Source organism: Tinamus guttatus, unplaced genomic scaffold (assembly GCF_059628265.1).
Source record: "Tinamus guttatus ecotype Peru unplaced genomic scaffold, ASM5962826v1 Tinamus_guttatus_pri_ptg000357l, whole genome shotgun sequence".
Lineage (NCBI taxonomy): Eukaryota > Metazoa > Chordata > Aves > Tinamiformes > Tinamidae > Tinamus > Tinamus guttatus.
Genome location: NW_028288891.1, coordinates 381387 through 404273, shown reverse-complemented (window position 1 = coordinate 404273; position 22887 = coordinate 381387). Strand labels below are relative to the sequence as shown.

At 59.6% G+C, this 22887-nt stretch overlaps 3 protein-coding genes across 3 annotated transcripts; all 3 read right to left on the bottom strand.

Annotated features, from left to right (window-relative positions):
- Window positions 1-251: 251 nt before the first annotated feature.
- Window positions 252-1996, bottom strand: LOC148593631 (protein maestro-like). The gene is made up of 6 exons (XM_088530144.1): window positions 1949-1996; window positions 1556-1738; window positions 1229-1381; window positions 914-1036; window positions 556-735; window positions 252-302 (listed from the first exon to the last, which is right to left on the bottom strand). The coding sequence occupies exons 1-6, from the start codon at window positions 1994-1996 to the stop codon at window positions 252-254; spliced, it is 738 nt and encodes a 245-aa protein (XP_088386270.1).
- A 138-nt stretch (window positions 1997-2134) lies between these two features.
- LOC148593630 (maestro heat-like repeat-containing protein family member 2B) lies at window positions 2135-10883 on the bottom strand. The gene is made up of 23 exons (XM_088530143.1): window positions 10740-10883; window positions 10377-10496; window positions 10080-10187; window positions 9451-9598; window positions 9020-9060; window positions 8671-8749; window positions 8403-8455; window positions 8011-8148; window positions 7785-7975; window positions 7603-7749; window positions 6999-7173; window positions 6503-6625; window positions 6071-6141; window positions 5752-5887; window positions 5531-5617; window positions 4969-5073; window positions 4662-4785; window positions 4292-4404; window positions 3995-4150; window positions 3724-3878; window positions 3325-3484; window positions 2871-3037; window positions 2135-2303 (listed from the first exon to the last, which is right to left on the bottom strand). Exons 1-23 carry the CDS (start codon window positions 10881-10883, stop codon window positions 2135-2137), a joined length of 2910 nt encoding a protein of 969 aa, XP_088386269.1.
- A 99-nt stretch (window positions 10884-10982) lies between these two features.
- LOC148593629 (maestro heat-like repeat-containing protein family member 2B) lies at window positions 10983-16680 on the bottom strand. Its single transcript, XM_088530141.1, has 9 exons — window positions 16585-16680; window positions 14028-14153; window positions 13625-13790; window positions 13196-13294; window positions 12491-12642; window positions 11925-12068; window positions 11476-11568; window positions 11219-11288; window positions 10983-11104 (listed from the first exon to the last, which is right to left on the bottom strand). The coding sequence occupies exons 1-9, from the start codon at window positions 16678-16680 to the stop codon at window positions 10983-10985; spliced, it is 1068 nt and encodes a 355-aa protein (XP_088386267.1).
- Between the last annotated feature and the right edge of the window lie 6207 nt (window positions 16681-22887).

The window sequence follows — 22887 nt, the reverse complement described above, 5'->3', positions numbered from 1 at the left end:
CCTGGTGCCCCAAAGCACCTGGCAGTGGCCCCCTAAGCTCAGTGCCTGCAAACCCCCTCCCACCAGTCCCTCTGCTCTCCACTGTCCCCAGGCAGCTCCACGCAGGGCCCACATCCCCAGGGAGGCAGGGCCAGGGTGATTGCCGCACCGCACACAGCCCCACACGGACAGACAGTGCCTCTCCACAGGGACACGGCTTTATTTGCCTCCTGCTCTGTGCTGCTGGCCTCCCCCGGTGCAGAGCTTTGCAGCTACCGCCCGTCGAGCACGGGGCTCCTCGGCGTGCTCCGGCCTAAGGTGAGCTGCAAAGACACCGATGTTGATGGGAGCAGCATGGGCACAAGGCCCCTGATGCCCCACGGTGCCCGGCTGGGGTGTCTTCCCTGATGCACCCCTAGGGCCACGCATCCCCAAGCCCCCTGGCTTTTGGCACCCACAGAACCTCTGGGCGCCTTGCTAGCCAGGCCCCACTGCTGTAGCCACGTGGCTGATGCCTGGAGCAGGCCTGGCATGGGAACATGGCCACCAGGGCACGGGCATGGCCACAGCCCCGACCTGCCCCAGAGCCCGACCTTGAACCCAACCCAGGGCCTCGGCCAGGAGCAGCGCCTCAGCCCCCCGCTGCTGCTCACCCAGGACGTGGACGGCTGCCGCCTGCGGTGCCTGGTGGCTTCCCATGCAGCAGCTCCAAGATGTGCTCAGGAGCTGCTCGAACAGCGCGGGGCAGTCTTGGGCCTGTGAAAACACACAGTGCAGGCAGCAGGAGCTCATCCCCATCTCCAGCAGCCCCCTTTGCTCCCCTCTGCCCAATCGCCTGACCACCCATGGCCAGTACAGGGGCGACCCCATGACGAGGGAGTCACGGGATGGGCAGCCAGCATAGGGACACAGCCCCAGCGCACAGCTCACTCACCAGGTGTCTGCAGACCTCGTCCTGCATCTTGTGCGCGCTCAGCCCAACGCTGATGTTGAGGCGCCTCTGCAGCCTCTTCGACCCCAGAAATGGGGCACACAGGTGCAGGGTCACCTTGCAGGCCTGCAAAAGTGCCCCAGGCCCTGTCATGGGGATGCTCTACACCTGCCTGGGCACTGAGGAAGGAACCTTGCCGGCAGGGCAGCATCACACAGGGCCCGTGGAGACTCCTGCAGCCCCATGCGGAAGGGAACGAGTGCCCCCATGGCTCAGCCAGCTCCACAGGGCTTTCTGTGGGGCGCCTGGGGCTCTTACATTGCACACAGCCAGGGACGGATCACGAAGGTGCAGCACCAGGCTGGGAAAGGCCTCCTCCACCTCCCTGCTGAAAAACGATCTCCTCCCCGACGCAGAGGAGGCCAGGGTGCCATAGAGGCCAAAGGCCGAGCGGCGCAGCTCCTCTTCCTCCTGTGACGAGAAAGACCGTCGGGCAGGCTGCTAGCACACACTGCTCGGCACCGCGCGGCGCTGCCCACAGGGCTGGCAACCGGCGACGGCTGCCCCCTGCCAACAGCAGCCCGCAGGGGACGGCAACCCGCGTGGGCTCCCGCCTGCCCACGGAGAGACAGCGGCTCCACTTACCACCCCCCAGAGTGCCCGGCAGCTCCTGGCCACCTCTTCAAAGGCAGAGCCCATGGCCCTCGCCTCCAGCCATGCCAGGACCTTCGTCAGAGCCAACAGGCTCTCCACAGCCACCTCGGGTCTGCCCACGTCCTCCATGCCCCCGAGCAGCGCTCTCACCACTATGGCCCAGTGCCTCCGCAGCTGCAGAGCGACACGCACATGAGCTCTTGCCTCTCAGTGCTGCTCCCCGCTGCGGCGCCAGTGGCAGCGCTTTCCAGAGCAAGCCCAGGGGAGAGCCCCGATGCCAGGGCATTGCCTCAGTGCAGCCCTGCACCTGCCTCGGCTCCTCGAGCACTTTCGTGCTCCTCCGCAGCTCGGCTTGTGCACAAAACCCACCAGAGGCTGTCTCACCTTTGTGGGTGTTCCTGTGGCCATGTTCCCCAGACCCCTCAAGGCCATTTGTCTTACGCTGCTGACAGGGTCGCGCGACCTCTCTGCCAGCACCTCTAGGAGGGGAGTCACGATTTTCCTCTCCCTCACCAGCTGGTCCTTCATGAGCTGCAATCAAGACACGTGAGCACTAGCATGGAGCAGCCCTCACCTGGGTGAGACGCAGGAAGCCCTGCGAGCCCCCTCGCCCCGCGGCTGCCTCACCTCGGCACAGAACGCAGTGGCTGTGAGCCGCAGGTTCGCCGAGCGGGAACGCAGCCAGCGGAAGAGCCGCTGCACCAGGCGCTGCGGGACCTGCTCCGCGCGCAGCAGCACACTGCGCACAGAGCACAACAGCCTTGTAGCACGTGCTCACACAACATGGCCCCCCGGCACTGCTCCCAGCTGCGCCCACCCCGGTGCAGACGCCGCTTGCACTGGAGCAGAGCTCGGGGCAGGCCCCAGCTCCCAGCAGCCCTTCCTCTAGCACGGCCCCCACCAGGGGCTCTCACCTTGCCAGGAGACACACGCCGGCCGTGTGAGCCTGGGGCGCTGCCAAGGACGCCCACGCTCCCTGCTCCCGCAGCAGCCGCAGCCACCGGTGCTCCAGGCTCTTGGACAGCACCAGCTCCAGGGCCTCCACAAACAGGCTGCAGGGAGAAGCCAAAGAAAGCTCCAGGCACAGCACTTTGTGGGAAGCTGCTCTTTAGCACAACCCCACGATGGATCCCAGCAGCAACACCCAGCTGAGTTGCAGAAACAGCCCAATGCCCAGTGCGCTGCCCTACAGAGCCCAGTCCCACCTACCACGGAGGCAGCCCAGCACCAGGGCAATAGGCAGGTGGCTCCTGCATAGCCATGGGCCGCACATGCAGATTCTGCCCCTGCCCCTGCTGCTCCTCACCTGCCCGGTGGGTCACTCCTACTCAGCTCTCTGAGGGACAGGTCCATGTCCTCCCCCAGTGTCTCGCTGAGCTGCTCCAGGAGGCTTGGAAGCAGCCAGGGAAGCAGGCGCTGAACCAGGGTGTCACTCCTCACTGCTGACACCACCTCACAGAGGGCGCGAGTGATCTACAGAGAAATTTAACCAAGAACCACCTGGTAAAACAAGGCACTTGCCCATGGACCACGTCCCCCTGACAGCCCAGGGGCTTTTACTCTCTCTAGTTCTCACTGCAGGGAGAGCCTTTCAGCCTGGCAACCGCAAGCTGTCCCAGCATCCCACGCTGCTATCACACCAGCTCAGCACCCCACAACGCTCCACGAGCCCTCACAAAGGGCAGGAATCCCGCTGGCACTCAAGCACTGCTTGGAAAGCACGTGCAAAGCGGCACGGCCGCCGGGGCTGCTGGACGTACCACGCGAGGCTCCAGGGCAGCCTGGCTGCTGCCCAGCTCCCCAGCGCAGCGGTTGATCCCGTCGCTCTTTCCCGCTGCCCCCAACTTTTGTGTTAAGTGGACCAGGATTGGGCAGCCCACGGTGCTTCTTCCCAGGCTCCTCCACACCTCTGCTGTGTTGCTGCAAAGGAACACATGCCAGCACGTGAGCCCACATCCCCGGCTACCCAAGGTACCCCTGGAGAAGCCATACACCCTCCTTGTGCCCATGGGCACTGCCAGTGCCCAGGTCCCGACAGGCACACTAGCTGCAGCGCTCAGCCTTGCGCGGGGCAAAAGCACTGGCTGCCGAGAGGGCCGCCCACGCAGGCGAGCCCCGCGGCTGGCTCTGACGGCAGTGGGAAGGGCGGCTGCACAGACCTGTCCATGGGCAGCGGTGTCTGCAGGAGGCTGCCCAGCACCGGCTCTTGGTGAGAGCGGCACAGCTGGACCATGGCCCGCAGCACCACGCGCCGGGGAGTGCTCAGCTGGGTGCTCCGCAGGCACGTGCACAGGATGGACACCAGCTCGGGCACCTGAAAGGAGGTGGGCGAGAAAGAAAGGCTCGGTGTGTCCTTTCCCCATTGTGCCTCAGGGCCAACACACTACTGCAGAGAACAGCCAAAGGCATCCTAAAAAATGCCTCCCTCACCTCCTCCTGGAATATGTTGCCAACACAATCCCCCAGGAAGGTCAGTGTCCACTGACCCGCAGCCTGCATGCACATGGGCCTGGAGCACAGCAGGCTCTCCATGATGCTGCTCACGAAGCCTGTGGCCTGGCCTTGTGGGAAATATTTGCACACAAGCTGGGGAGAAATCAGAAACACAAGCGAGCGTGTCGCAGGAGTTGCTCAGATGCAAAACATGTGTCCTGCAAGCAGCACTCCCACACACACGTGCACACAAACATATTATGGCCCCACTCGTGCTTTTTGAGGGCCAGGTACCTTGGCAATGTTGGTGGAGGTTGCCAGCAGAGACCCAGAGGTGACAGCGCTGAGCCTCTCGGACAGAGACGTGATCTGGGTCCACGGTGCCACGTCCATCTTTTCATCTGGAACTATCAGAAAGGGGAGTGACGTTGATGGGGAGCTATCAGAAAGGGCAGTGATGTTCATGGGGAGCCGACTCCCGGATCCCTGGGCACTGAGCAAGGACATGGGGGAGGCCTGCAAAGGCCACGCAAAGCCAGGGTCCCCCAAGGCCACACAGTGGCTTTGCAAGCTGGACAAGGTACTACGGCACAGGGGAAGAGGGCCTGGTGCTGGGCTCCTTCCTGCAGGGAGCAGCAGGGGCAGCCCTGCCTATTCCTCTCACCAACTCTCTGGAGAAGGAGGCAGAGGCAGGTCGCTGCCCGCCGACGGGATGCGGCTGACTCTTCACATGTCAGAGGCCCCAGCAGTCCCACCAAGGAGCCAAACTCTTGGCAGGCACCACCTCGCTGCGGGAGCAAGACACAGGCACAAAGGTCACCAGCATCGCCACGGCCGCTGGCCCTCTCCCGACTGCAGGGCCCCGAGCACTGGCGGAGACGGGCGGGAACAAGGGGCCACCCTGCAGCCCTGGGACACCCAGAACCCGCCGCCCGCCCACGCAGGGCTCCCGGCACAGGGTCCCCGCTCACCCTCTGCTCGTGCCTCTCTTTGCAGGTGCCCAACACCTGCACACACACTTCCAGTGCTCCGTCCCGCTCACACAGGTGGGCCGAGGTGAGCCAGCGTCGCAGAACCTGCCACGACAGCGCCTGTCTCACCATGGCCTGAATTTTGCCCTACACCCCTCCGCAGGGACCCTGCTGCTTTTGTGGCCCTGCTTTCTCCGGGCACCGCGTGAGGAGCCCTTGCTGGGGCCACCTTCCCACTCCAGGCTCTCGCCATGGGCAGCCTTCATTTGTGTATCAGCCCTTGCTCACAGCCGCACAAGTGGGAGAAGCTCTGCTCATCTAGGGGACTGCAGGACACTGCAAGCTGCCTGCAAGAACGTTGCTGCAGACGGGAAAAGCGTGGATGCAAACCTAGGGCGAGGGGACCTGAAGCTAGGACCATTTCACTTCCCACTGATGTGCACGGATAGCACCGAGTTAGAGAAGAGCTCCCCTCCATGGACCAGGCCCGCAGGCCTGATTCCCCTGGCTCTGCTGTGTTCTGGTAGCAACAATGCCTTCCCCGCTGCCCCAGGGCACTCACCTGCACCACGTCCCCCAGGCAGATGGGGACCGGCTCTGCCTGCAGGAGGGCTGCCGTGAGCTGTCCCAGGGCTCGCAGGGATGGCGCCTGTCAGCAAAAAGCAGAGGAGAGACCATGTACCCCACAAAGACGCCACAGCAGCCAGTGGGATTCCCATTCCCAGCGTGGGGTGCCTGGTGCTGGCTCCCCGCTCAGCAGTGACCCAGCAGGCCAGCACCTACCACTGTGCGTGAAGCCACCACCATCGTCTCCCCTCTCACACGCAGCTGTTCCGGGCAGGGAAGGCACAGGATGGCCTGGCAGCACTGAGCCAGGAGGCTGCACTTTTCCCCCCTGCTCAGACAGGGTTTCAGCTTGCTGAAAGGAGAAAAGGGCAGAGAACACAGAGAGGGGGCTTACTAGCGCTCCCCAGAGTGAGCCAGAGGACAACTTCCTTTGGCCCAATCCACAACCCCAAACCCAGTGCCCACAGCCCCAGCCAGACCAGCCAGCTGTGCTGGGACACACACTGGCATCCAGAGTGCCAGGAACAGAGCCTACCTCAACTGCTCCATGGCCACGAGGGCCCGAGGCTGCACCGGGGACTCCCGCGGCTCCTCCTGAATCACCTCCTGCAAGGCACAGACAGACAGGCACAGGGTGGGCAGGGGGCAGGAGAGCAGGAGGGAGCTCCTGCCAGGCCGAGCCATGGGCTGAGCTGCCCAAGCCCACAGACACCAGCTCTGCTGCCCCCTCACGACTCCCACAGAGGCTCTACAAGAAAAGGCAGCAGCTCTGCAGCGCCGGGACGCACTCTGCTCCCCGGCTGCAGCCCCAGCACCAGCCCCCACGCGCCCTGCCAGCTGGGGATGCAGCTCGTGGCCGTCAGGAGCTTGCATACCACCCTGCAAGAGCATCGCGCCCCTGCACAAACCCACCCCATGGCCCAGCCCTTGGCTCCCCTGCACCACGTCCCCGGCTCTGGGCACTCACCACCAGGGTCTGCAGCAGCTCCCGCTTGCAGCAGAGCTCAAACCTGGGGCTGCCGCCTGCAGCCTGCAGGGCAACGCTGATCTCTGTGATGCTCTGCACCAGGGAGAGCCTCAGCTGCGTGTCCTGATGCCAGGGGAGACAAAGAGGCTTTCAGCCAGGGCCCCAGGGTGGGAAGGGCAGCGGGGCTGGGGCTAATCTGCCTCTAAGAGCAGCGCAGGGAGGACATGGTGCCCTCTGGAGGCCCTGCGGCACCCTGGGCACCTGCCCCACAACACGGAAACGTCCCCTCCCTCTCCCTTGCTGGCAAGGAGCCTCCCATGGGAGGGGAAGCTGCTGCTCCAGGTGCTGCCTGGGAAGACCCCGTGCATCGCGGACACGGGCAGCAGGCTGAGCAGCGCTCGCCTGGCTGCAGCGGCAGAGGTGCGTGACGGGAGGAGCAGGAGGGGCTGCAGCTGGCAGCACCCACACGCCTCTGCCCCACGCTGCGAGCTCCCACCTGGCAGCCCTCTCTGTAGAGCCCCAGCACGTTGCCCACGACGTCTCTCTCAACGTGGGCCAGCAGCTGCTCCCTGGGGGCGCGCAGCGACATCCGCCCGTAGGTGACCATGAGCGTGGCGCGAGCAGCGCGTGTCCTCACCGTGTCGCCCTGCCGGGGGATCACCAGAGAAACACTGAGACGTCAGCCCGCTGCCCTGCTCTGCTCCGAGACTCCGTGTGCTCCTAAGGCAGGAGCTGCCCCTGCCCCAACAGCGGCACCTCCCGACAGGGGCACCCTGGGCCCTTTACCTTTTGGGCTTTCAAAGTTCCCAGGAACTCCTTCACGCAGGACAAGGCAAGCGAGAAGTGGCTCTCGGCACAGCGCGACAGGACAGAAACCATTCCCTGCAAGGCAGCAGAAACAGGGAGTCGCTCCCAGCCCAGCGCCCAGCCGTGACCAGCTCCAGAGGTCAGGCAGGACCCTTCCCCAGGGAAAGGGACACAAACAGGTCACCAGCTGTGCTGGAGCAGGGTCACACAGACCCCCTGCGCCCCAGGCACACGCAGGAGACACCCTGCCGCACAGCAGGGCAGTGCGAGGAGCCCTCACCTGCGCCTCCCACAGCTCCAGGAAGTTGGCTGCTTGCAGGTGCTTCAGGGTCTGCTCTCGCACGTGGCGCAGACACCCGCAAGCTGCCAGGGCCGTGCCGAGAGCCTTGTACAGGAACCTCTGCAAGAGGAGAGGCCAGGCCCCAGCTGCAGGGACAGCCCTGCCCGGCGGGACAGGGCCAGGCCGCAGCGGTGCCACCGTGCCGAGAGCCGCCCAGGCGCCTGCGGCAGCAGCCCCAACTGCACGCGCTGGCCAGCCCGGCACAGCCACCAGCCCGGCGCGGAGGGGAGAGCAAGCGCCTTCCTGGGCAGCGAGAGCAGCAGGGACAGGAGCCCGCCGGGCAGAGCAGCCCCGCCAGCCCGTGCGTGGGCCCCGGCCTCCCAGGGCTCTGCTGGTGCCACAGCCCTCAGGGCGCCCCAGCAGCGGCAGCGACACCGCGCAGGGAACAAACCTTCTCCCAGGACAGGCGGGGAGAGCTGCCCAGCTGCTGGCTCAGCTCCTGGCTCAGGCCCACGATCCAGGCGTCGCTCCCGATGGCTTCCAGCGATGTTTTCAGGAACTAGGGCAGAGGGGGACATGAAGCAAACACCCCCTGCCCTTGCCTGGGCCCTTTTGCACACCTAATGGGCAGAGCTCCCTAACCAGCCCTCTAAAATCTGCCTCTGTCTCTCCCCCAACACGATGCTTGAGCCCGGGGAATTGGCAGGAGCTTGTGCTGCTCAGTGTCCAAAAAGGGAGCCCCCAGGTTCCTCCCAACACTCTTCCACACCCTGGGCGCCCGATCCAGCTGTGGCCCCCACACACATGCTGTACCTTCAGCACAAGGCTCTCCCACTCAGCCACATCCAGGGAACTGGCGGTTGTTCCTGCAAAGCCCAAGGAGGCAGACCCTGTGCTCTCAGCCCCCTGAGCCCCCAGCAGAGCCCCAGGGTCTCCTTTGCAATCCAGCAGCCCAAAGGCTCAGCCCAGGGGGCTGACAAGCATCCCTAAACCTGGCACCATTACCCAGTGCCAAGCTGGGAGCTGACGGCATTTTGCTGCGTCCTCTGCCGCCAGCCTGTCCCTGGCAGCGACACTTTACCTGCCAGGTGCTGCAGCAGCAGGGGGATCTCTGCAGCCCAGCTCGCCCCCAGCGCGCTGTGGATCATGCTGGGGAGCACCTGCAGCAGCTGCAGGACCGCAGCGCCACGGCCACCACCCGCATGCGGAGCCACCGCCGCCGTCACCTAGCAGAGCGCGAGAGAGACGGGGGGCTCGCACCCACCTCGGAAGCTGCGGCTGCGCCGCAGGCAGCCAGGCAGGCAGGCAGGGAGCCCCAGGCGCCTCTCGCACACTCCTGCCTCCTCCCGAGTTGCCTGCACCAGCCTCGGCACCATCTCTCCCACCCTCTGCCCGGCCACGAAAGCTCCTTCCCTGCTCCTCGTACTCACCAGCAGGCGAGCCAGCAGTGCCTGGGGAGCCGGCAGAGCCGCTATGGGCACAAAGGAAGGCAGCGTGAGATTCCCAGCCCCTCTGCGCCCTGCCCGTGCCGCCTCCCATGCTGCCACGCAGGGCTAAAGGGCACCCCGGCCACAGCGCCTGCACAGCGGCACTGCCGGGTTCCTGGCGCTGTGCACACAGGGACAAGGACAGCCCTGGCGTGACAAGAACCAGCTCCAGGGCCCCAGGAGAGCTGCGAGCAGCAGTGCCCAGTGCCTCCGCCGGGAAGGGACACATGGAAAGAGCCCTCGCGTCCGGCAGCGGACACTGCTCTGTCCTCTGCAGCCCCGTGCCTCCCGCAAGGGCCTGGTAGGGCTGCAGGGACACGCGCTGTCCCGCGCCACCAGCCCGGCACTGCTGCCCGGCACCTGCTGCTCCCCACCTTGCTCCTCAGGCTCCAGGGCCTCGGGCTCCCCGCGCTCAGTCTCCTGACGCCTCTCGGCCAGGGCGCGCAGGCAGCGGCACAGTGGCACAAGCAAGCCCGTGTACTGCAATGGCACCACGTAGCGCAGCAGCTTCGGCCACAGGAGCTGCGGGCAAGAACCAGGCCATTTGGCACGAGGGCATTCCTGCCTCTCCATCCCAGTCCCTGCATCATTTCCATGTCTCCAGGGCTGGCCTGGGCCCTTGGCCTCACTCCTTCACAAGCTCAGGAGCTCTTCTCCTGCTCTGCCCTCCTCCTCCCCCTCCTGCCCCTCTCCCTGCCGCGCTTCGCACCCCTTTCCCTCTCCCTCGCTCTGGCTGCCTGCTGAGAGCGGCTGGCACACCTCTGCCCCCGGGGCAGCTCCCTTCCCTGCGGCAAAGGGATGCGGGAGCCACTTGGCCTCGCCAGCCCCTCCCAAGATCTCTATGGGCTACGGGACGCAGCCAAGGCGCGTGCCCAGCGGTGCTCATGCGCTGCAGCACGCACAGGATGAGCGAGTCTGGCCACACAGAGCTCACACCCAGCTCTCCCTGATTGCTTTCATGCCTAAGGTGGGCGTCCCGGTGCACATGGCGAGAACAACTCACTTGGGCTACCGCTCCATTGGAGACATCCAGCGTGCTGACCATGTGCCAGCACAGGCGCCGAATGGCCCGTTCTTCATGTGCTTCTGCAGCACAAAGATTCCCTGTAGCCTGCAGGAGAGGGTGGCAAATGTTTGTCACTGCCCCTTCCCAGGCCCCACGGTGCCTGGCGATGGGGAGGACCCCCACCATGGCACCGGTACCGGCAGCCCGGCTGCGCTGGGCTCCGCTCCTTCAGGGAGACCCATGGCAGTGCGGCACAGCCATGAGGTGCAGCCGTGGCGCTGCGCTCTGCCTTACCAGCCTGCCCGAGGCACGGCAGAACTCGCTGAAGAGATGCCCCACCACGTCCCACGACGAGCAGCCCAGGCCACTGGAGCGCAGCAGCTCCCCGATGAAGTGCAGGACGGCCATCCTCACCTGCAGGCAGGGCAGGCTGCCGTCACGAGCCGGCCCCAAGCCCCAGGGGAGCTGCCTGCGCTGCGCTGCAGCCCCTCTGCCCAGGCCGGGATGAGGAGGTGGCAGCAGCCCTTGCTCTGCTGCTGCTGCTGCCGCCGGCCTCCTGCCCCAGAGCCTGCCTCCGCCTATGGCAAAGGCCTGGCCAGGCTCTGCCTTGGAACAGCCCTGCTCTGCCCCACAATGGCCCTGTCCAGACCAGCTCACCTGGCACGTGGGGTCGTGGCACACGGACTCCGCGAGTTTGGCAAACAGGGCCAAGTTCTCCCGCACGGCAGGCACTGCAAGAGACATGGAGAGGCGGTGCTGAAGCCAAGTCCCCGTTTCCGCAGGGATTTCACACAGCTCCATGGCTTCCCACGCACAAGCAGGGCAGAAAAGGGGCGCCAGCCTGTGCCTCAAAGGAAGCAGCACATTCCCGGGGGGATGCTGATCTTTTTGCTGCCTGGCCTACTGACCATCAGAGCGGAGCAGAGCTTGCAGCACTCCCACGGCTGCCACACGATCGGCCTTGCTCCCGTTCCTCAGTTTGAAATAAAGGAAGACGATTGTCTCCTCGGGGCAGATTTGGGCTGTGGGGAAGAAAGAAATCCTGGTGGTCAGGAGAGCCCAGCATCTTCCCACGTGCGCAGCTTTGCGAGAGCTGTGGCGACGCTGCAGTGCGGCCCCGGCTCTCCTCTCCTTACCCTGCAGCACCATGCAGCGGCACAGCTCTGCCCTGTGCTCGGGCCGGGGCGGATCAATCTCGTCACAGAGCTGTGGGAACAAAGTGTTTTTCAGAGCAGTTTGCACTGGCAGAGAGGGGGACAGAAAGGAAACCTCTCGCGGGCATCTCTGGGCACGGAGCCACGCGCCAAGCGCAGCGCCCTGGGCACACGCAGGGCTGGGCAGCAGCCGAGGCTGCCCAGGAGCCCCAGGCCAGGGAGGCGCCGCCAGGCCTTACCTGCTCATGCACAGCAGCACTGACGGCCTGCAGGTGGGCCCGTGGCCCGCGGCTCTGAATGCCAGCCACAGCTGCCAGGAAACGGCCCAGGCTCTGCAAGGGAGCGCGGCAGGGAGAGGGCAGCAGTTACCGCGAGCCCCCAGGAAGGCAGAAACAGGCGTCACTGGGAAAACCACGGCCTGAACGCACTCACAGAGCTCTTAACACACCCGCAGCCCTGGGAGGCACCGCAGGGTCCCCTGTGGAGCCACGTGCCCCAGCCACTCAACGCGCCCTCCCAGCCCTTCTGCCCTGCTGCTTTCTGCCAGCAGGAGCCCGGGAAGCCACCGGGCCCCGTTCCCTCTTCCCATCTCCAAGGGACTCAGCTCCTGCTGGCGCCCTGCAACCCCCCGACACCTCATTGCTCCCCCGCAGGCCCCGGCCGCGCCGTGTCCTGCGCAGTGCCTCACCATGGTCACACCAAGGGGATCTCGGACCTCTCGATATTGGTGCAGCAGCCAGAGCAGCTGCTCCCAGACACGCTGGCAGTACTGCTCCGCGTGCAGCAGGACGGCCATCATGGCACCCACTGCCCTGAGCACGGCCTGCTTGGCCTGCCGAGGGAAAGCAAGACGCCGCCACATGCAGGGATGAGGCTCTCTCCAGCACCCGCCTCCCCGCGAGACACCCAGCCTGCACTTCCCGCACAGGGCTCTCCCTTTCCTCTCAGTCCCGGCAAGAAGGCCTCGCTCGCCGGCACAGGGAGCGTTTCCTCCCACCACCCCCACCTGCCCTGCTAGAAGGCCCCAGCATTCGCCTCTTGCCTGCCCCAAGTGCTTGGCCCAGGGCTGCTGCACGGATGTCCCCTCCTGCCTGTCAGCACCACTCACGTCAGCGCTCCCTGAAGGCTCCCGGCTCGGGATGCTTTCCAACCAGCCTGCTCCCTCCAAGCCCTCACCCAGCCCCGTGCACAGCCCCGCTGGCCCCTGCGGACGTCCCCGTGGCTGCCCATGGCTGCGAGGGCAGCAAGGCTCACCTCTTCCTCCTTGCACCGCTGCCAGTGTCTGCCCACGTAGCAGAAGAGCGGGTAAACCGGGGCGCAGAGCTGGGTGGCCTCCAGGCGAGGGAAGACCTGTTTGTCCCACTCATGCAGGTACCCGGCTATCCCGCTGCACCACTGCTCCAGAACTGCAGCACAGGAAGGGAAACAGGATCGCCTCAAAACCTCTGACCAGCACCACACATTGCAGTGGCCCCCAGGCCTCCTTCCGCCCACTGTGGCCTTGCAAGGGTGGCACGGAGATCTGGCTTCAGAGACACCCCGTGCCATGGCACGAGACGGCCAGGTGGAAACGCTGCCTTGCTTCTCCCTTCTTCCACCCCCGCACACCTTCTCCTCCCCAAGGCTTAGCTCCCCTCCAACACTGCCCGCTGCAGCCCCAGCCTCTTCCTGCCCCCAGCGTTTGCCCCTCAGTGCAAGCTTCACGGTTTTGGCCCTTCTTTCCTGGGCTCTGCCTTTAAGCCCACAAACAGCAAAGCAGGCTGTGCTCGATGAAAGGGAAGGGAAGGGAACGGGGAAACCCAGGCTGGGCAGAGCTTGGCCAAAGGCAGCTGAACCGGGAGGCACGCGTGGCAGCAGAGGCCGGGCAGGGAGCCAGGAGTTCCTCCGGCCAGCGGCACCCAGTGCCGTCGGCTCCGGCCGCGGAGTCGCTGGCGGCAGCGCCGCAGCACCGACACTCACCGTCGCAGACGAGACGCAGCGTGCGGCCGCTCCCCGCCGCGCTCAGCACGTGCTGCAGGGCCGACAGCGTGCTCCCCGCAAAGGGCACGCACTGCAGGGCTGCAGAGAGAGCAGCGTGTGGGCAGCCCGGCCACCCAGAGCCGCGGCGGCCAACGGGCTCCATCTCCCGTCACCGCTGCCAGGACAGCGCTGGGCCAGGGGGAGAGCCCGCTGCAGGGAGGCTCCTGCCAGGCCACTTGTGTGCCAACCACCTTCCTCGAGGGGCACGGGGAGTGGGGAAGCCCTAAACTGGGGAGGACAGCGTGGGGCACAGCCTGGTGTGTTGGCTCTTTGCTGGTTTCCCTCTGGCGCAGCCCCGGGTCTTTGGGCCAGGGCTAGGAGTCCGTTCTCCTGCTTGGCACCCGCTGGCACCCAGCTGGGGGGCCCTACCATAGCGGGCAGCCACGTTGCGCAGCGTGATGAGGACGAACTCCTCCGACATCTCCTGCAGGGTTTGCAGGTGGCCCTGCAGCGCCGACACCACATCTCGCAGATGGCTGCGGGCCAGCGCCACCAGGACGTCGCTAGCGGCCGTCCTCACAGCAAGCGGCGCAGCCTGGAAGAAGCATTTTGCATGTGGCAGGAGCCGGACTGACCCTCTGCCAGGGCTCGGCCTCCAGGCAGGACATACAGGCGCTAGCAGGGCTCCCGCTATGCCTTGCGCACACACAGCCCCACAGCTCCTCTTTGCACATTCCCTGGCCCCACACCGCAACGTGTCACGAAGCTCCTGCACGGGACAGCCGGGACAGGGGCCAGCACCTGAGGTCACCCTCAGAGAGAACGAGCTCACCTGCGCCGCTCGCAGGTCCTTCAATGCCACCGCTATGGCTCTGTCCACAACAGAGCTCTGCAGGTGGCTCTCCTCGCCCCATAAGACGCCCTCCAGCTTGCGGTAGGTCTCCTCCGCTCTGCCATCCTGGGGGCACAGGGACACAGCAGCCATGGGACATGCTGCCCCACACACAGCAGCTTGGCCACGCCGATGCCAGGGAGCAGCTGCTGGCACTGCTCAGCACAGCCGTCGGCAGCGGGTGAGAAGCCCTGCTCTGTGACCTCCTTGTGCGAACCCAAATCCTAATGTGGACACCCAAGCCCAGAGATGCTGCCACCTCCTGCCATCACGGAGGGCGCGAGGGATTGTCCACACAGCATCCATGTTTTGGAACGAGGTGCAGCCCAAAGTGAGAGGCAGCATCGCGGGAGATCAGTCTGCGGCACCCAGGGAAGTCAGGGTGCTGCAGGGAGCCCTCGAACCCCACGGAGCCCATCAAGACACCCCTGCTCACCTCGGCGTCTTGCAGGCGGTCCAACAGCGAGGTCACGATGGCGGCAAAGGTAGTAATGGCCACAGGAACAGAGCCGGCCACACTCCCACCATCCTCACTGCGTGCAGGTCTCGACCGGGTACCTGCACAAGTGAAGCAACCTGGAAGGAAAGCAGCACCAGCTTTGCGTCACTCCAGCAGCCGTAGGGACAGAGCCCAGCTCAGGGCAAGAGCCTGCACAGCTGGAGCACGGGGTGACAGGAGAGGCTGCTGGTGCCAGCCCTGCTCAGGCTGGGGAAGAGGAGGCTGCGGCAGCTCGGGGCCAGCCCCAGGGGCTCAGGCACGCTCTGCCCAAGCCTGGAACGTGGGCGCTGGCAGGTTCCGTCGCCCCCGTGAGATGCTGAGCGCGGGGACGCCCCCACCTCGGAGCGCTCGCAGCACCCCCATCGCGGCACGACTCCCTCTGCGGATGCACTGCTCCAGCAGCACCTCCTCCCACGGGAATCACAAGCCACTGACGCAGCAGCAGTGCCGGGAGGGACAGGTCACCCGCGGGGGCCACTGTGACCTGTGGGGACCGCTGTGACGCCTCACAGAGGGCTGCTGGCAACGTGGGCATGGGTAGGGATGGAGTGACAGACACTGGGGCCTCCTGTTCCCTAAACATGGCACTGCCCCAGGCTCCAGCACTCACAGTTGCTCCTTGGCCCCCAGCCCTTCTGAGTGGTGACCGTCCCTTGCCATTGCACAGGGGCAATCGCTCTAGCAGAAAGAACCCAGGAGCTGCTCAGGCCTCTGCTCACACAAGTACCAGGTCATTCGGCTGCCTGGGAGGCGTCACTAGCACCCAGAACCTGATGGCATCAGGTCACAAGCTGCCAAGACTGTGGCTGCCAATTGCATGCAAAGCCTGGCAGGCAGAAGGAAAAGCGGGCTGCACAACACACAGCATCTCACCTCAGGGACTCAGAGAGAAAAAGACTTGCTGTGGGACCTGTCACAGCAAGAAGGAAGGGGAAAAAGACTGCAGTGTCTTTGACAAGGGGGAATTTGTGTTTGCAGCATTGCTTTTCCCTCGGTTTGCCAGGCTTTGCATGCAACTGCCAGACATGTTCTGCCAATTGACGGGACGGGGGGCAATGGAAAGAACCAGGCATCAGTGGAAAGTATGGTCTTATTTCACTGTTAATATTAAGACAATACAGAAATGAAATGGTACATTTAACAAAACATTAACCTTGCTACACACTTGGTTTTAGCAACAGACAAAATAAGCAAGGTAATGACCTAGCCATTACTGTATGAGAAAGAGAATAGTGTGATATGAGGCTGTGATGAGGAGGCCGCTGTCCGGGGGTCAGCCAGGTAGATGCCCAGGAAGAGCAAGAAGTGCAAGAGTTGCAGCTCCCGCGTGACTGCGAATGGCAGGAGGAGGAACTCATTCAGGGAGCTGTTGTTGGACATTTGCTGTCCCCAGCATGGGGGACTGACCAAGGAAGAAAAAGATAAGAGACAAGTTAGGATCACACTTTTAAAAGGGAAAAAAAAATAAAATATTTCCTGTGTTATTTAAAATCACACATTGCTTCTCTCTTTATTGGTAGAGTCTTTGCGTGGTTCCCTTCACCATAAGAGTCAGGGTGGTAGGGACCTCCAAGGATCAGCTATTCCACACACGCACGTGCACACGCACACCATACAAGCGTAGTCCCCTAGAGCAGGTTGCACACGATTGTGCGCACACCCATTTGCACACAGTTAACAAGCTTTTTTCCTTACGCAAATGAACTTCCTGTGTTTTATTTTGTGCCTACTGCCCCGTGTGCTGTGGTTGGACACCAGTGAAGAACAGTCTGTCCCCATCCTCTTGACACCTGCCCTTGGCTAAGGAGGCCCAATTCTCCCAGCCTTTCCTTGTAAGAAAGATGCTCCAGGACTCTCCACTGGTCTCCCTGCAGCAGTGCAGTGTCTCTCTTGTACTGGGGAGGTCTCAGAACTGGGCACACTGCTCCAGAAGTTGCCTCCCCCGGGTTGTGTAGGGCCACACTGATGGCTGCCGCATCACTGATGGCCCATACTTACCTTGTTGTCCTGCAGGACTCCCAGACCCTTCTCTGCAGAGCTTCTCTCCAGCAGCAGGTCAACTCCCAGGTTGCCCTGGTGCAGGCGCTTCTTCATGCCTCGGGCCAGGACCCAGTACCTTGAGCTTGCACTCAAGAAGGTGCCCGTCCATGGCTGCACAACAATAAACGCCTGCCAGAAGAGGAAAGCTATGGGAGATGCCAGGATGGAGCCCCCAGCAGTTCCTGTGTACAGCGCCCCCTTTCAGACAGGAGCCCTTCTGGCTGTCCCTGACAACCCCTGCCACATTCAACTCAAAGGATTAAAAGGAAGGCACTCTACATAAGTCAACAGAAACCTTGAGTTTTCTTGCCATGTATGCAAAGTAGATATAAATATAAAATACTGTACTGAGCAGTTCAAGGATAAAGAATGATCATGGTCTGTTCTGCTTGGTCTAATGATGTTTCCTCCTGTGCTACCAAGATGCAGGGGACTTCTGTTTTACTTACTTTTAAAGAACGTGATTCATCCTTATCCTGCCACATGAACTGCAGGGCACTGCACACAGCAACCATTCGGAGTAGCAGCCAAGATGAAGGGAGGCAAGAGCAAGAGCTTGGGGCATCCACTGAGGCAGCTCTGCTGAAAACAAAATGCCCAGGAATCAGCCCTTTGCCACAGGAGCTCAAGGCTGCCTGTCTCGCACCATCTCCCATTCCGAACTGTTTTTGTGCTCCGCATGTGTGATGACTCTCAACACTCTTGCAAAGAGCACTGCTCAAGCAAGGGAGACCACTCCAAGAGTGACAAGCCAGAGAAAGTAGGCTGAAGGAAAAGGTGGAAGGTGTTAGGAAAAATCTTCATGTCATTTTCCTTAACAAGGTCCACCTCCAGCTTTCTGCTTTATCCCAAAGATACAACGTGCTTCTGTATAAGATGATCTTCTCAGTATTCCAGCTCTAGGTGGGGGCCTCCTCAGAGGGAAATTCCCAATGGAAATTCCCCTGTATATTTAAAGCCCTGCAGGTTAACTTCTTTCCCATTCTCCACCGATTGGTTGTAGCAATGACTGGCCCATGCCAGGCCATTGCCCACTCCTGACCTTGGTGGGGTGGCCATGGTGCTTCTAGGAGACAGGCCTGACTGCTCTTCTTGCCTTCTCCCCCGCAGAATGGCTGCTGCTCACTGAGGCAGGCAGGGCTTGAGGGCCAGTCTCCACCAGGCCCCAGATGCAACCGCAGGGCTTTGAAAAATCTGCTTGCGGGGCTGCTGTGGGCCAAGCAAGCTCCCGTGCCCATGGCAGACAACGAGCCTGCCATATGTTGGCCAAGGAAGATGGTTGACTGAGAGTCATTCTTTCATTTCAGAGCACTTCTGGCTGGTGTATGCACAATCAGCCTTATCTCTCCCTGAGAATGCAGCCATCAGGACTCTTATTAATGGTTAATACCTGAGTGGGGGAAGAAATCAGGGAGCTACCCACCAGGATCAGATATGTCACTGGTGGTTAACACCTGAATAGGGCTATGTGTGAACAGTCAGGTTGAGCTGGGGAAGGAGCACACTGGTTGCTCTCTGCCCTGTGACTATAGTCAAGTCATCTTATAGTCACAGAGTGGTGCTACAGTCACCTCTTGGCTCCGTGCCATAAATAGAGTATTGATAATTTTTGCACTTACAGGTCCATGGCAAGTAAACATTTTTAAAAAAGTATTGCTATTATGTACAAATTTGTACCTTTTGGGTGGTTGAATTAGGGTTATTTGTTTTGTCATACCCCGCACTTTTATATACAAAATATATGTAATATAGCTTATAGATTATAAGTAATAAACCTAATAGCACTAGAGTTAGTAAAATGAATACAGCATTTCCATCAGTCGTCCTGCACGCTGCTGCAAGAGAAAATAAACTTGTTTCGGGGGGGTGAGGTGGAACAGGTTAACTCATTTAAAATGAAGAAAAATCCATCATGCCCTAATTCTCTGTGTTTTGCACCACTGCTATCAGTAGCTTCCCAGGCAAGTGGGCCACGAGCTTTACTCAGAGTCTTAGACACAGTGCCGATGGATGGTAAATTGACCACCACAGGCTGTCCAGCTGTAATGTTGTTGGACATCCTTTTTTACCTGTAGGTTGAGCATTAAGCTCAGCTTTCACAAAGAATGCTGGGCTTACAGGCCTTTCAGTAGGCCCATAACTATTATTTAATTGAGGGAGTACTTTGGGAAGTTGTCTGTCCCATTGAGCCTTGTGTGGGTTGAGGCTCTTTTTTAACAAAGTTCTAACCCTTTAGCCCTGGGTCTTAGGTCCTAGTCCTTTAGAACTCAGCCATAGCCCCAAGCCCTTTTTCTTTTAGCTCTAGTCCTTTAGTGCTGACTCTTCAGCATTTAACCCTAGCATTAGTTCTTTAATCCTGGCCCTTGAATTCCAGCAATTGAACCACAGCGCTTTAGCCTTAGCCATTTAGTCCTAGCCCTTTGACCCTAGAACTTTAGCCCTTTGATTCTAGCTTTTTAGCTCTAAAGGCTCCCCCTTCAGCACTAAAGCCCTTCAGCCCTAAAGCCCTAAAAATTACTAGATTCTCATTGAATGTATCCATCTTTAAAGGGGTTCTGCATGTGAGCAAGCTGCATGGCTGCTCATAGCTGCAGTGGGAAGTGAATGTGTCTTGTCTTGCATGCCATGGCATATGCAAACCTCTCTGGTAAAGGAAGGGCTGAGCTGGGCACTGAACGCAAGTCTCCGTCCATGTACTCCATGGGGCAGTTTCCTCCAGGGGCTGCAGGTGAAATCTGGAAATGTCCCATCTTTGCTGGTGCTTCCCTTCCCTCCTTTCAGAAGATAGGAGCAAAGTGCCCACAGTTTCTAGCAGCACTTGGAAAGCCAAAGGAATGCAGTGCTTAGTCTGTGCTGAGAATTCAGGTTAGAGGGGCTGAGACAGCTGCGCTTGCAACCAAATAAAGGTGGAGAGGGAATAGTTGCAGGGAATCAGTGTAGCCTCTCTCATCTTTGCAGAAATCAAGAAATCAGAGACACGGAGGGCTCCAGTTGTGCCTTGGGTTCATAGCCTTGAAGAGCCTCCAGCCCATCGTGACCTATTTTGGCAGAGCCGTTTTGGCAAAGCGTAGGAAGGGGAGAAACCTCTGTCACTGACTGTGGCAGCCGTGCTGCCTGGCCAAAATCGCTTTGTGTGCCCCTCCTGCTGGCAATAACCTTGACCTGTCTGCAAAACCTTTGTCCAAAGCAGAGCAGAGCAAAGGGAAGCAGATAGAGAGCACGCTGCCCTGTGCTGCCCATGGGAGTGAGAGATTTAGGCGCAGGAGGGCAGAACGGTGCCTCTCTTGGTGCCATCTCCGTGCTGTGCTGGAGGCAGCTTTCCTGCTCTCAGCAGAGAAGTGGGTGGTGGCAGGGGGACGAGGAAGAGGAGACCCGACCTGCGCAAGCTTGGCTTCCTGCAATAACGCTGCGAGGCTGCAGAATGGAGAGGCCTCTCATTTAGGTCCTTTCACCATTTTGAGGTTCTTGTTCGAATGGTATTCCCAGTGCCTTGACTCATGGCAGCTGTATGAGCCCCTTTTGGGACTGGAATCAACAGATCCTCTTCTGACACCAGCTTGAGAAATCCTACCTATACCCAAGCATCATTGCAGTGTTCTTTTCATCTAACAAGGCTGCTATTTAAACAGTCTAACCTTAATTTTAAAAATTAATGCAATTCTGATTAATTTAATCCTGACATATAGAAATCAGCTCTGATATTACAATTCTACCCCTTCTAGTAAGAGTATGTTTTTGTCCTTTGCAGAGTTGGAGATGGACTGTCATTGAATGAAGATCCATTAAGTCTAGCCACTCCACTAGTAACTAGTGTTTTGTGTAATGCTTTTCAGGGCATTTTCTTCTCATTTATGCTCTCATATAATTCACTTTAATCCTCATTGTCATTTGAGCATAGTGTAAAGAGTGGCTTAATTATTCAACTGGAATACCATTCTTCTAGGTGTGGTGGAACATCCCTGTAGCCTCCTCTTCCTTCCCTCAAGAGCTTTCCTAGGAGCAGTTTTTACGTAGCCGACAGCCGAGAAGGAATACACACAAGAACGTAACTTGAAAACAACACCAGTCATTTTATTTAGAAAACATAAAGGACTACCTGGAAAGGGAGGGGAATGAAAAAAAAGAGTTTTCTGCAGGTCGCTGAGGCAGCATGACGTACAGCAGGAACAGCATTGCTACTGTATATTAATACTGTGATAATCAGAGCCAAACAAAACAAGACACACACAAAGGTAAGAAAACAGAGTAGCACTGGCTACCATCACCCCCAACTACCACCAAACAGGAGTGTTGTGCATCTACCCATAGTGTCATTGCTCTGACTAGAAAATGGGACTGAACATGGGAAAGTACAAGAAACCTCATCATTTCAAGACCCTTCAGCCCTAAAGCCCTAGGACTTTATCCTGAGCCTTTAATCCCTGTCTTACACTGTTTAGCCCAAACTCCTAACTCTTTATTCTTCTTTATTCCTATCCTTTTAGCCCCAAGCTGTAGCCCTAGCCCTTTCATCCTAGCCCTTTCCCACTGCTTCTTTCATCTTAGCCTATGGGGATCACAGAGGAGCAGGAACAACCCTGCAGCCCCTTTTAAGCCCTGGGTTTTGGTATTTTCACAACCTTCTCACCCGGGGAGCCAATAACCCAGTGACCAATCCCAGAGAAGGGCACTCCCTAATCTTCTACAGGTGACCTCTATATCCCCACATCTCTTTACCCTCACCAGGTGATCCTTATTAACCTTTCCTCCTAACTATTCCCATAATTATTGGCCTCAGAAAATCCTTTATCCACCAAGCAAGCAGATAATTGTTTTCATCCTTGGCCATAACAACCTTTAATCTATATATTCCCATACCCACCTTTTTGCCCTTCATTCCTGTCCTAGCCCTTTAGGCCTAAGCTCTAGCCCTTTAGTCCTGGTACTAGACCTTTTTAACACCAGCCATTAGCCGTGGTCTTTCAGTTGCAAATCTAGTGCCCTAAGCCCCTTAGCCCTGGGCCTTTGGCCCTAAGATCTTGTTAGCCTTAGCCCTTTAGCCATTCCCTACAGCCCTTTACCACAATGTCTTTTTCCCTAAGCACTATCCCTTTAGCCCCAAGGCCTTTTCCCTGTAATCATAAGCTCTTTAGTCCTAAATCCTTTAGCCCTCGCACTTTTGCCCTAAGGCCTTCAGTGCTAACTCTTAGCCCTTTAAGCCTTGCCCTTTAGTCCTGAGTCCTAGCCCTTTAGCGCTGGCCCTAAGCCCCTTAGCCCTAAACCCATTTAGTCCCAAGTGCTATCCCTTTAATCCCAGCCATTTAAAGCTAGTGTTGAATGGTAGCCTTTCAAGTCTAACCCTATAGCTTTTTAGGCATTTAATCCTAGCCCTGTAGCTCTAAGCCCTAGCTTTTTATACCTGGAGCATTTAGCCCTTTCCCTTTAGCCCCAGCCCTTTAATCTTTGCCCTTTAGCCCTATAGCTTGCTATCACTAGCCCTCTAACCCTAAGACCCAACCATTCAGCCCTAGCCCTTTAGCCCTTGGCCCTTTAACTGTTGCCCTTTAATCCTCAACACTAGCACTTTAGCCCAAACCTCTTTAGCCCTAGTCCTGTAGTCATAAACCCTTTAATCCCAGCTCCTGAATCCTGGCTTTTGAACCCAAACCCTCAGCCGTTTGGCCCTTCAACCCAAGCCCTTTAGCCCCCACCGTTTATCCCCACCCCTTTGGCCCTGAGCTCTAGCCCTTTGGCCCTATCCCTTTAGGGCAGCATCTACTTTAATGAAGGCAACAAAACAACACCTCTATCTTTATTTGAAATGAGACACCACACAAACATCTTTATTTGAAATGAGACACCACACAAACATCTTTATTTGAAATGAGACACGCACTCCAGCACCTTCTGCATCTTTATTGCTCAAAAGAACGTACAACCGTGCCATTCTCGCAACCTATTTCGCAAATCTAAACTTACCCTATAGACTTAGGAGGATCCTATAGGGATGCTATAAGGCTTAGGGCTCTGAGCCTAACGGGCTAAAGGGCTGATGCCAACAGGGCTAGAGCGAAGGGCTTGGCCTGAAGGGCTAGGGCTGGAAGGCTGAGGCCTATAGGGCTTAGGATCTTCCTTTCCATCTCGACCCTCATCTTCTGCACCTGCAAAAATAAACAACTGATCAGTTACGCTCTACATTAAAAAGGAACACGCACGATAACAACCTCCCTGGCTGCATCAGCGCCACATCCCTCGCAGCAGCTGCCTCTGCAGCCTCAGCAC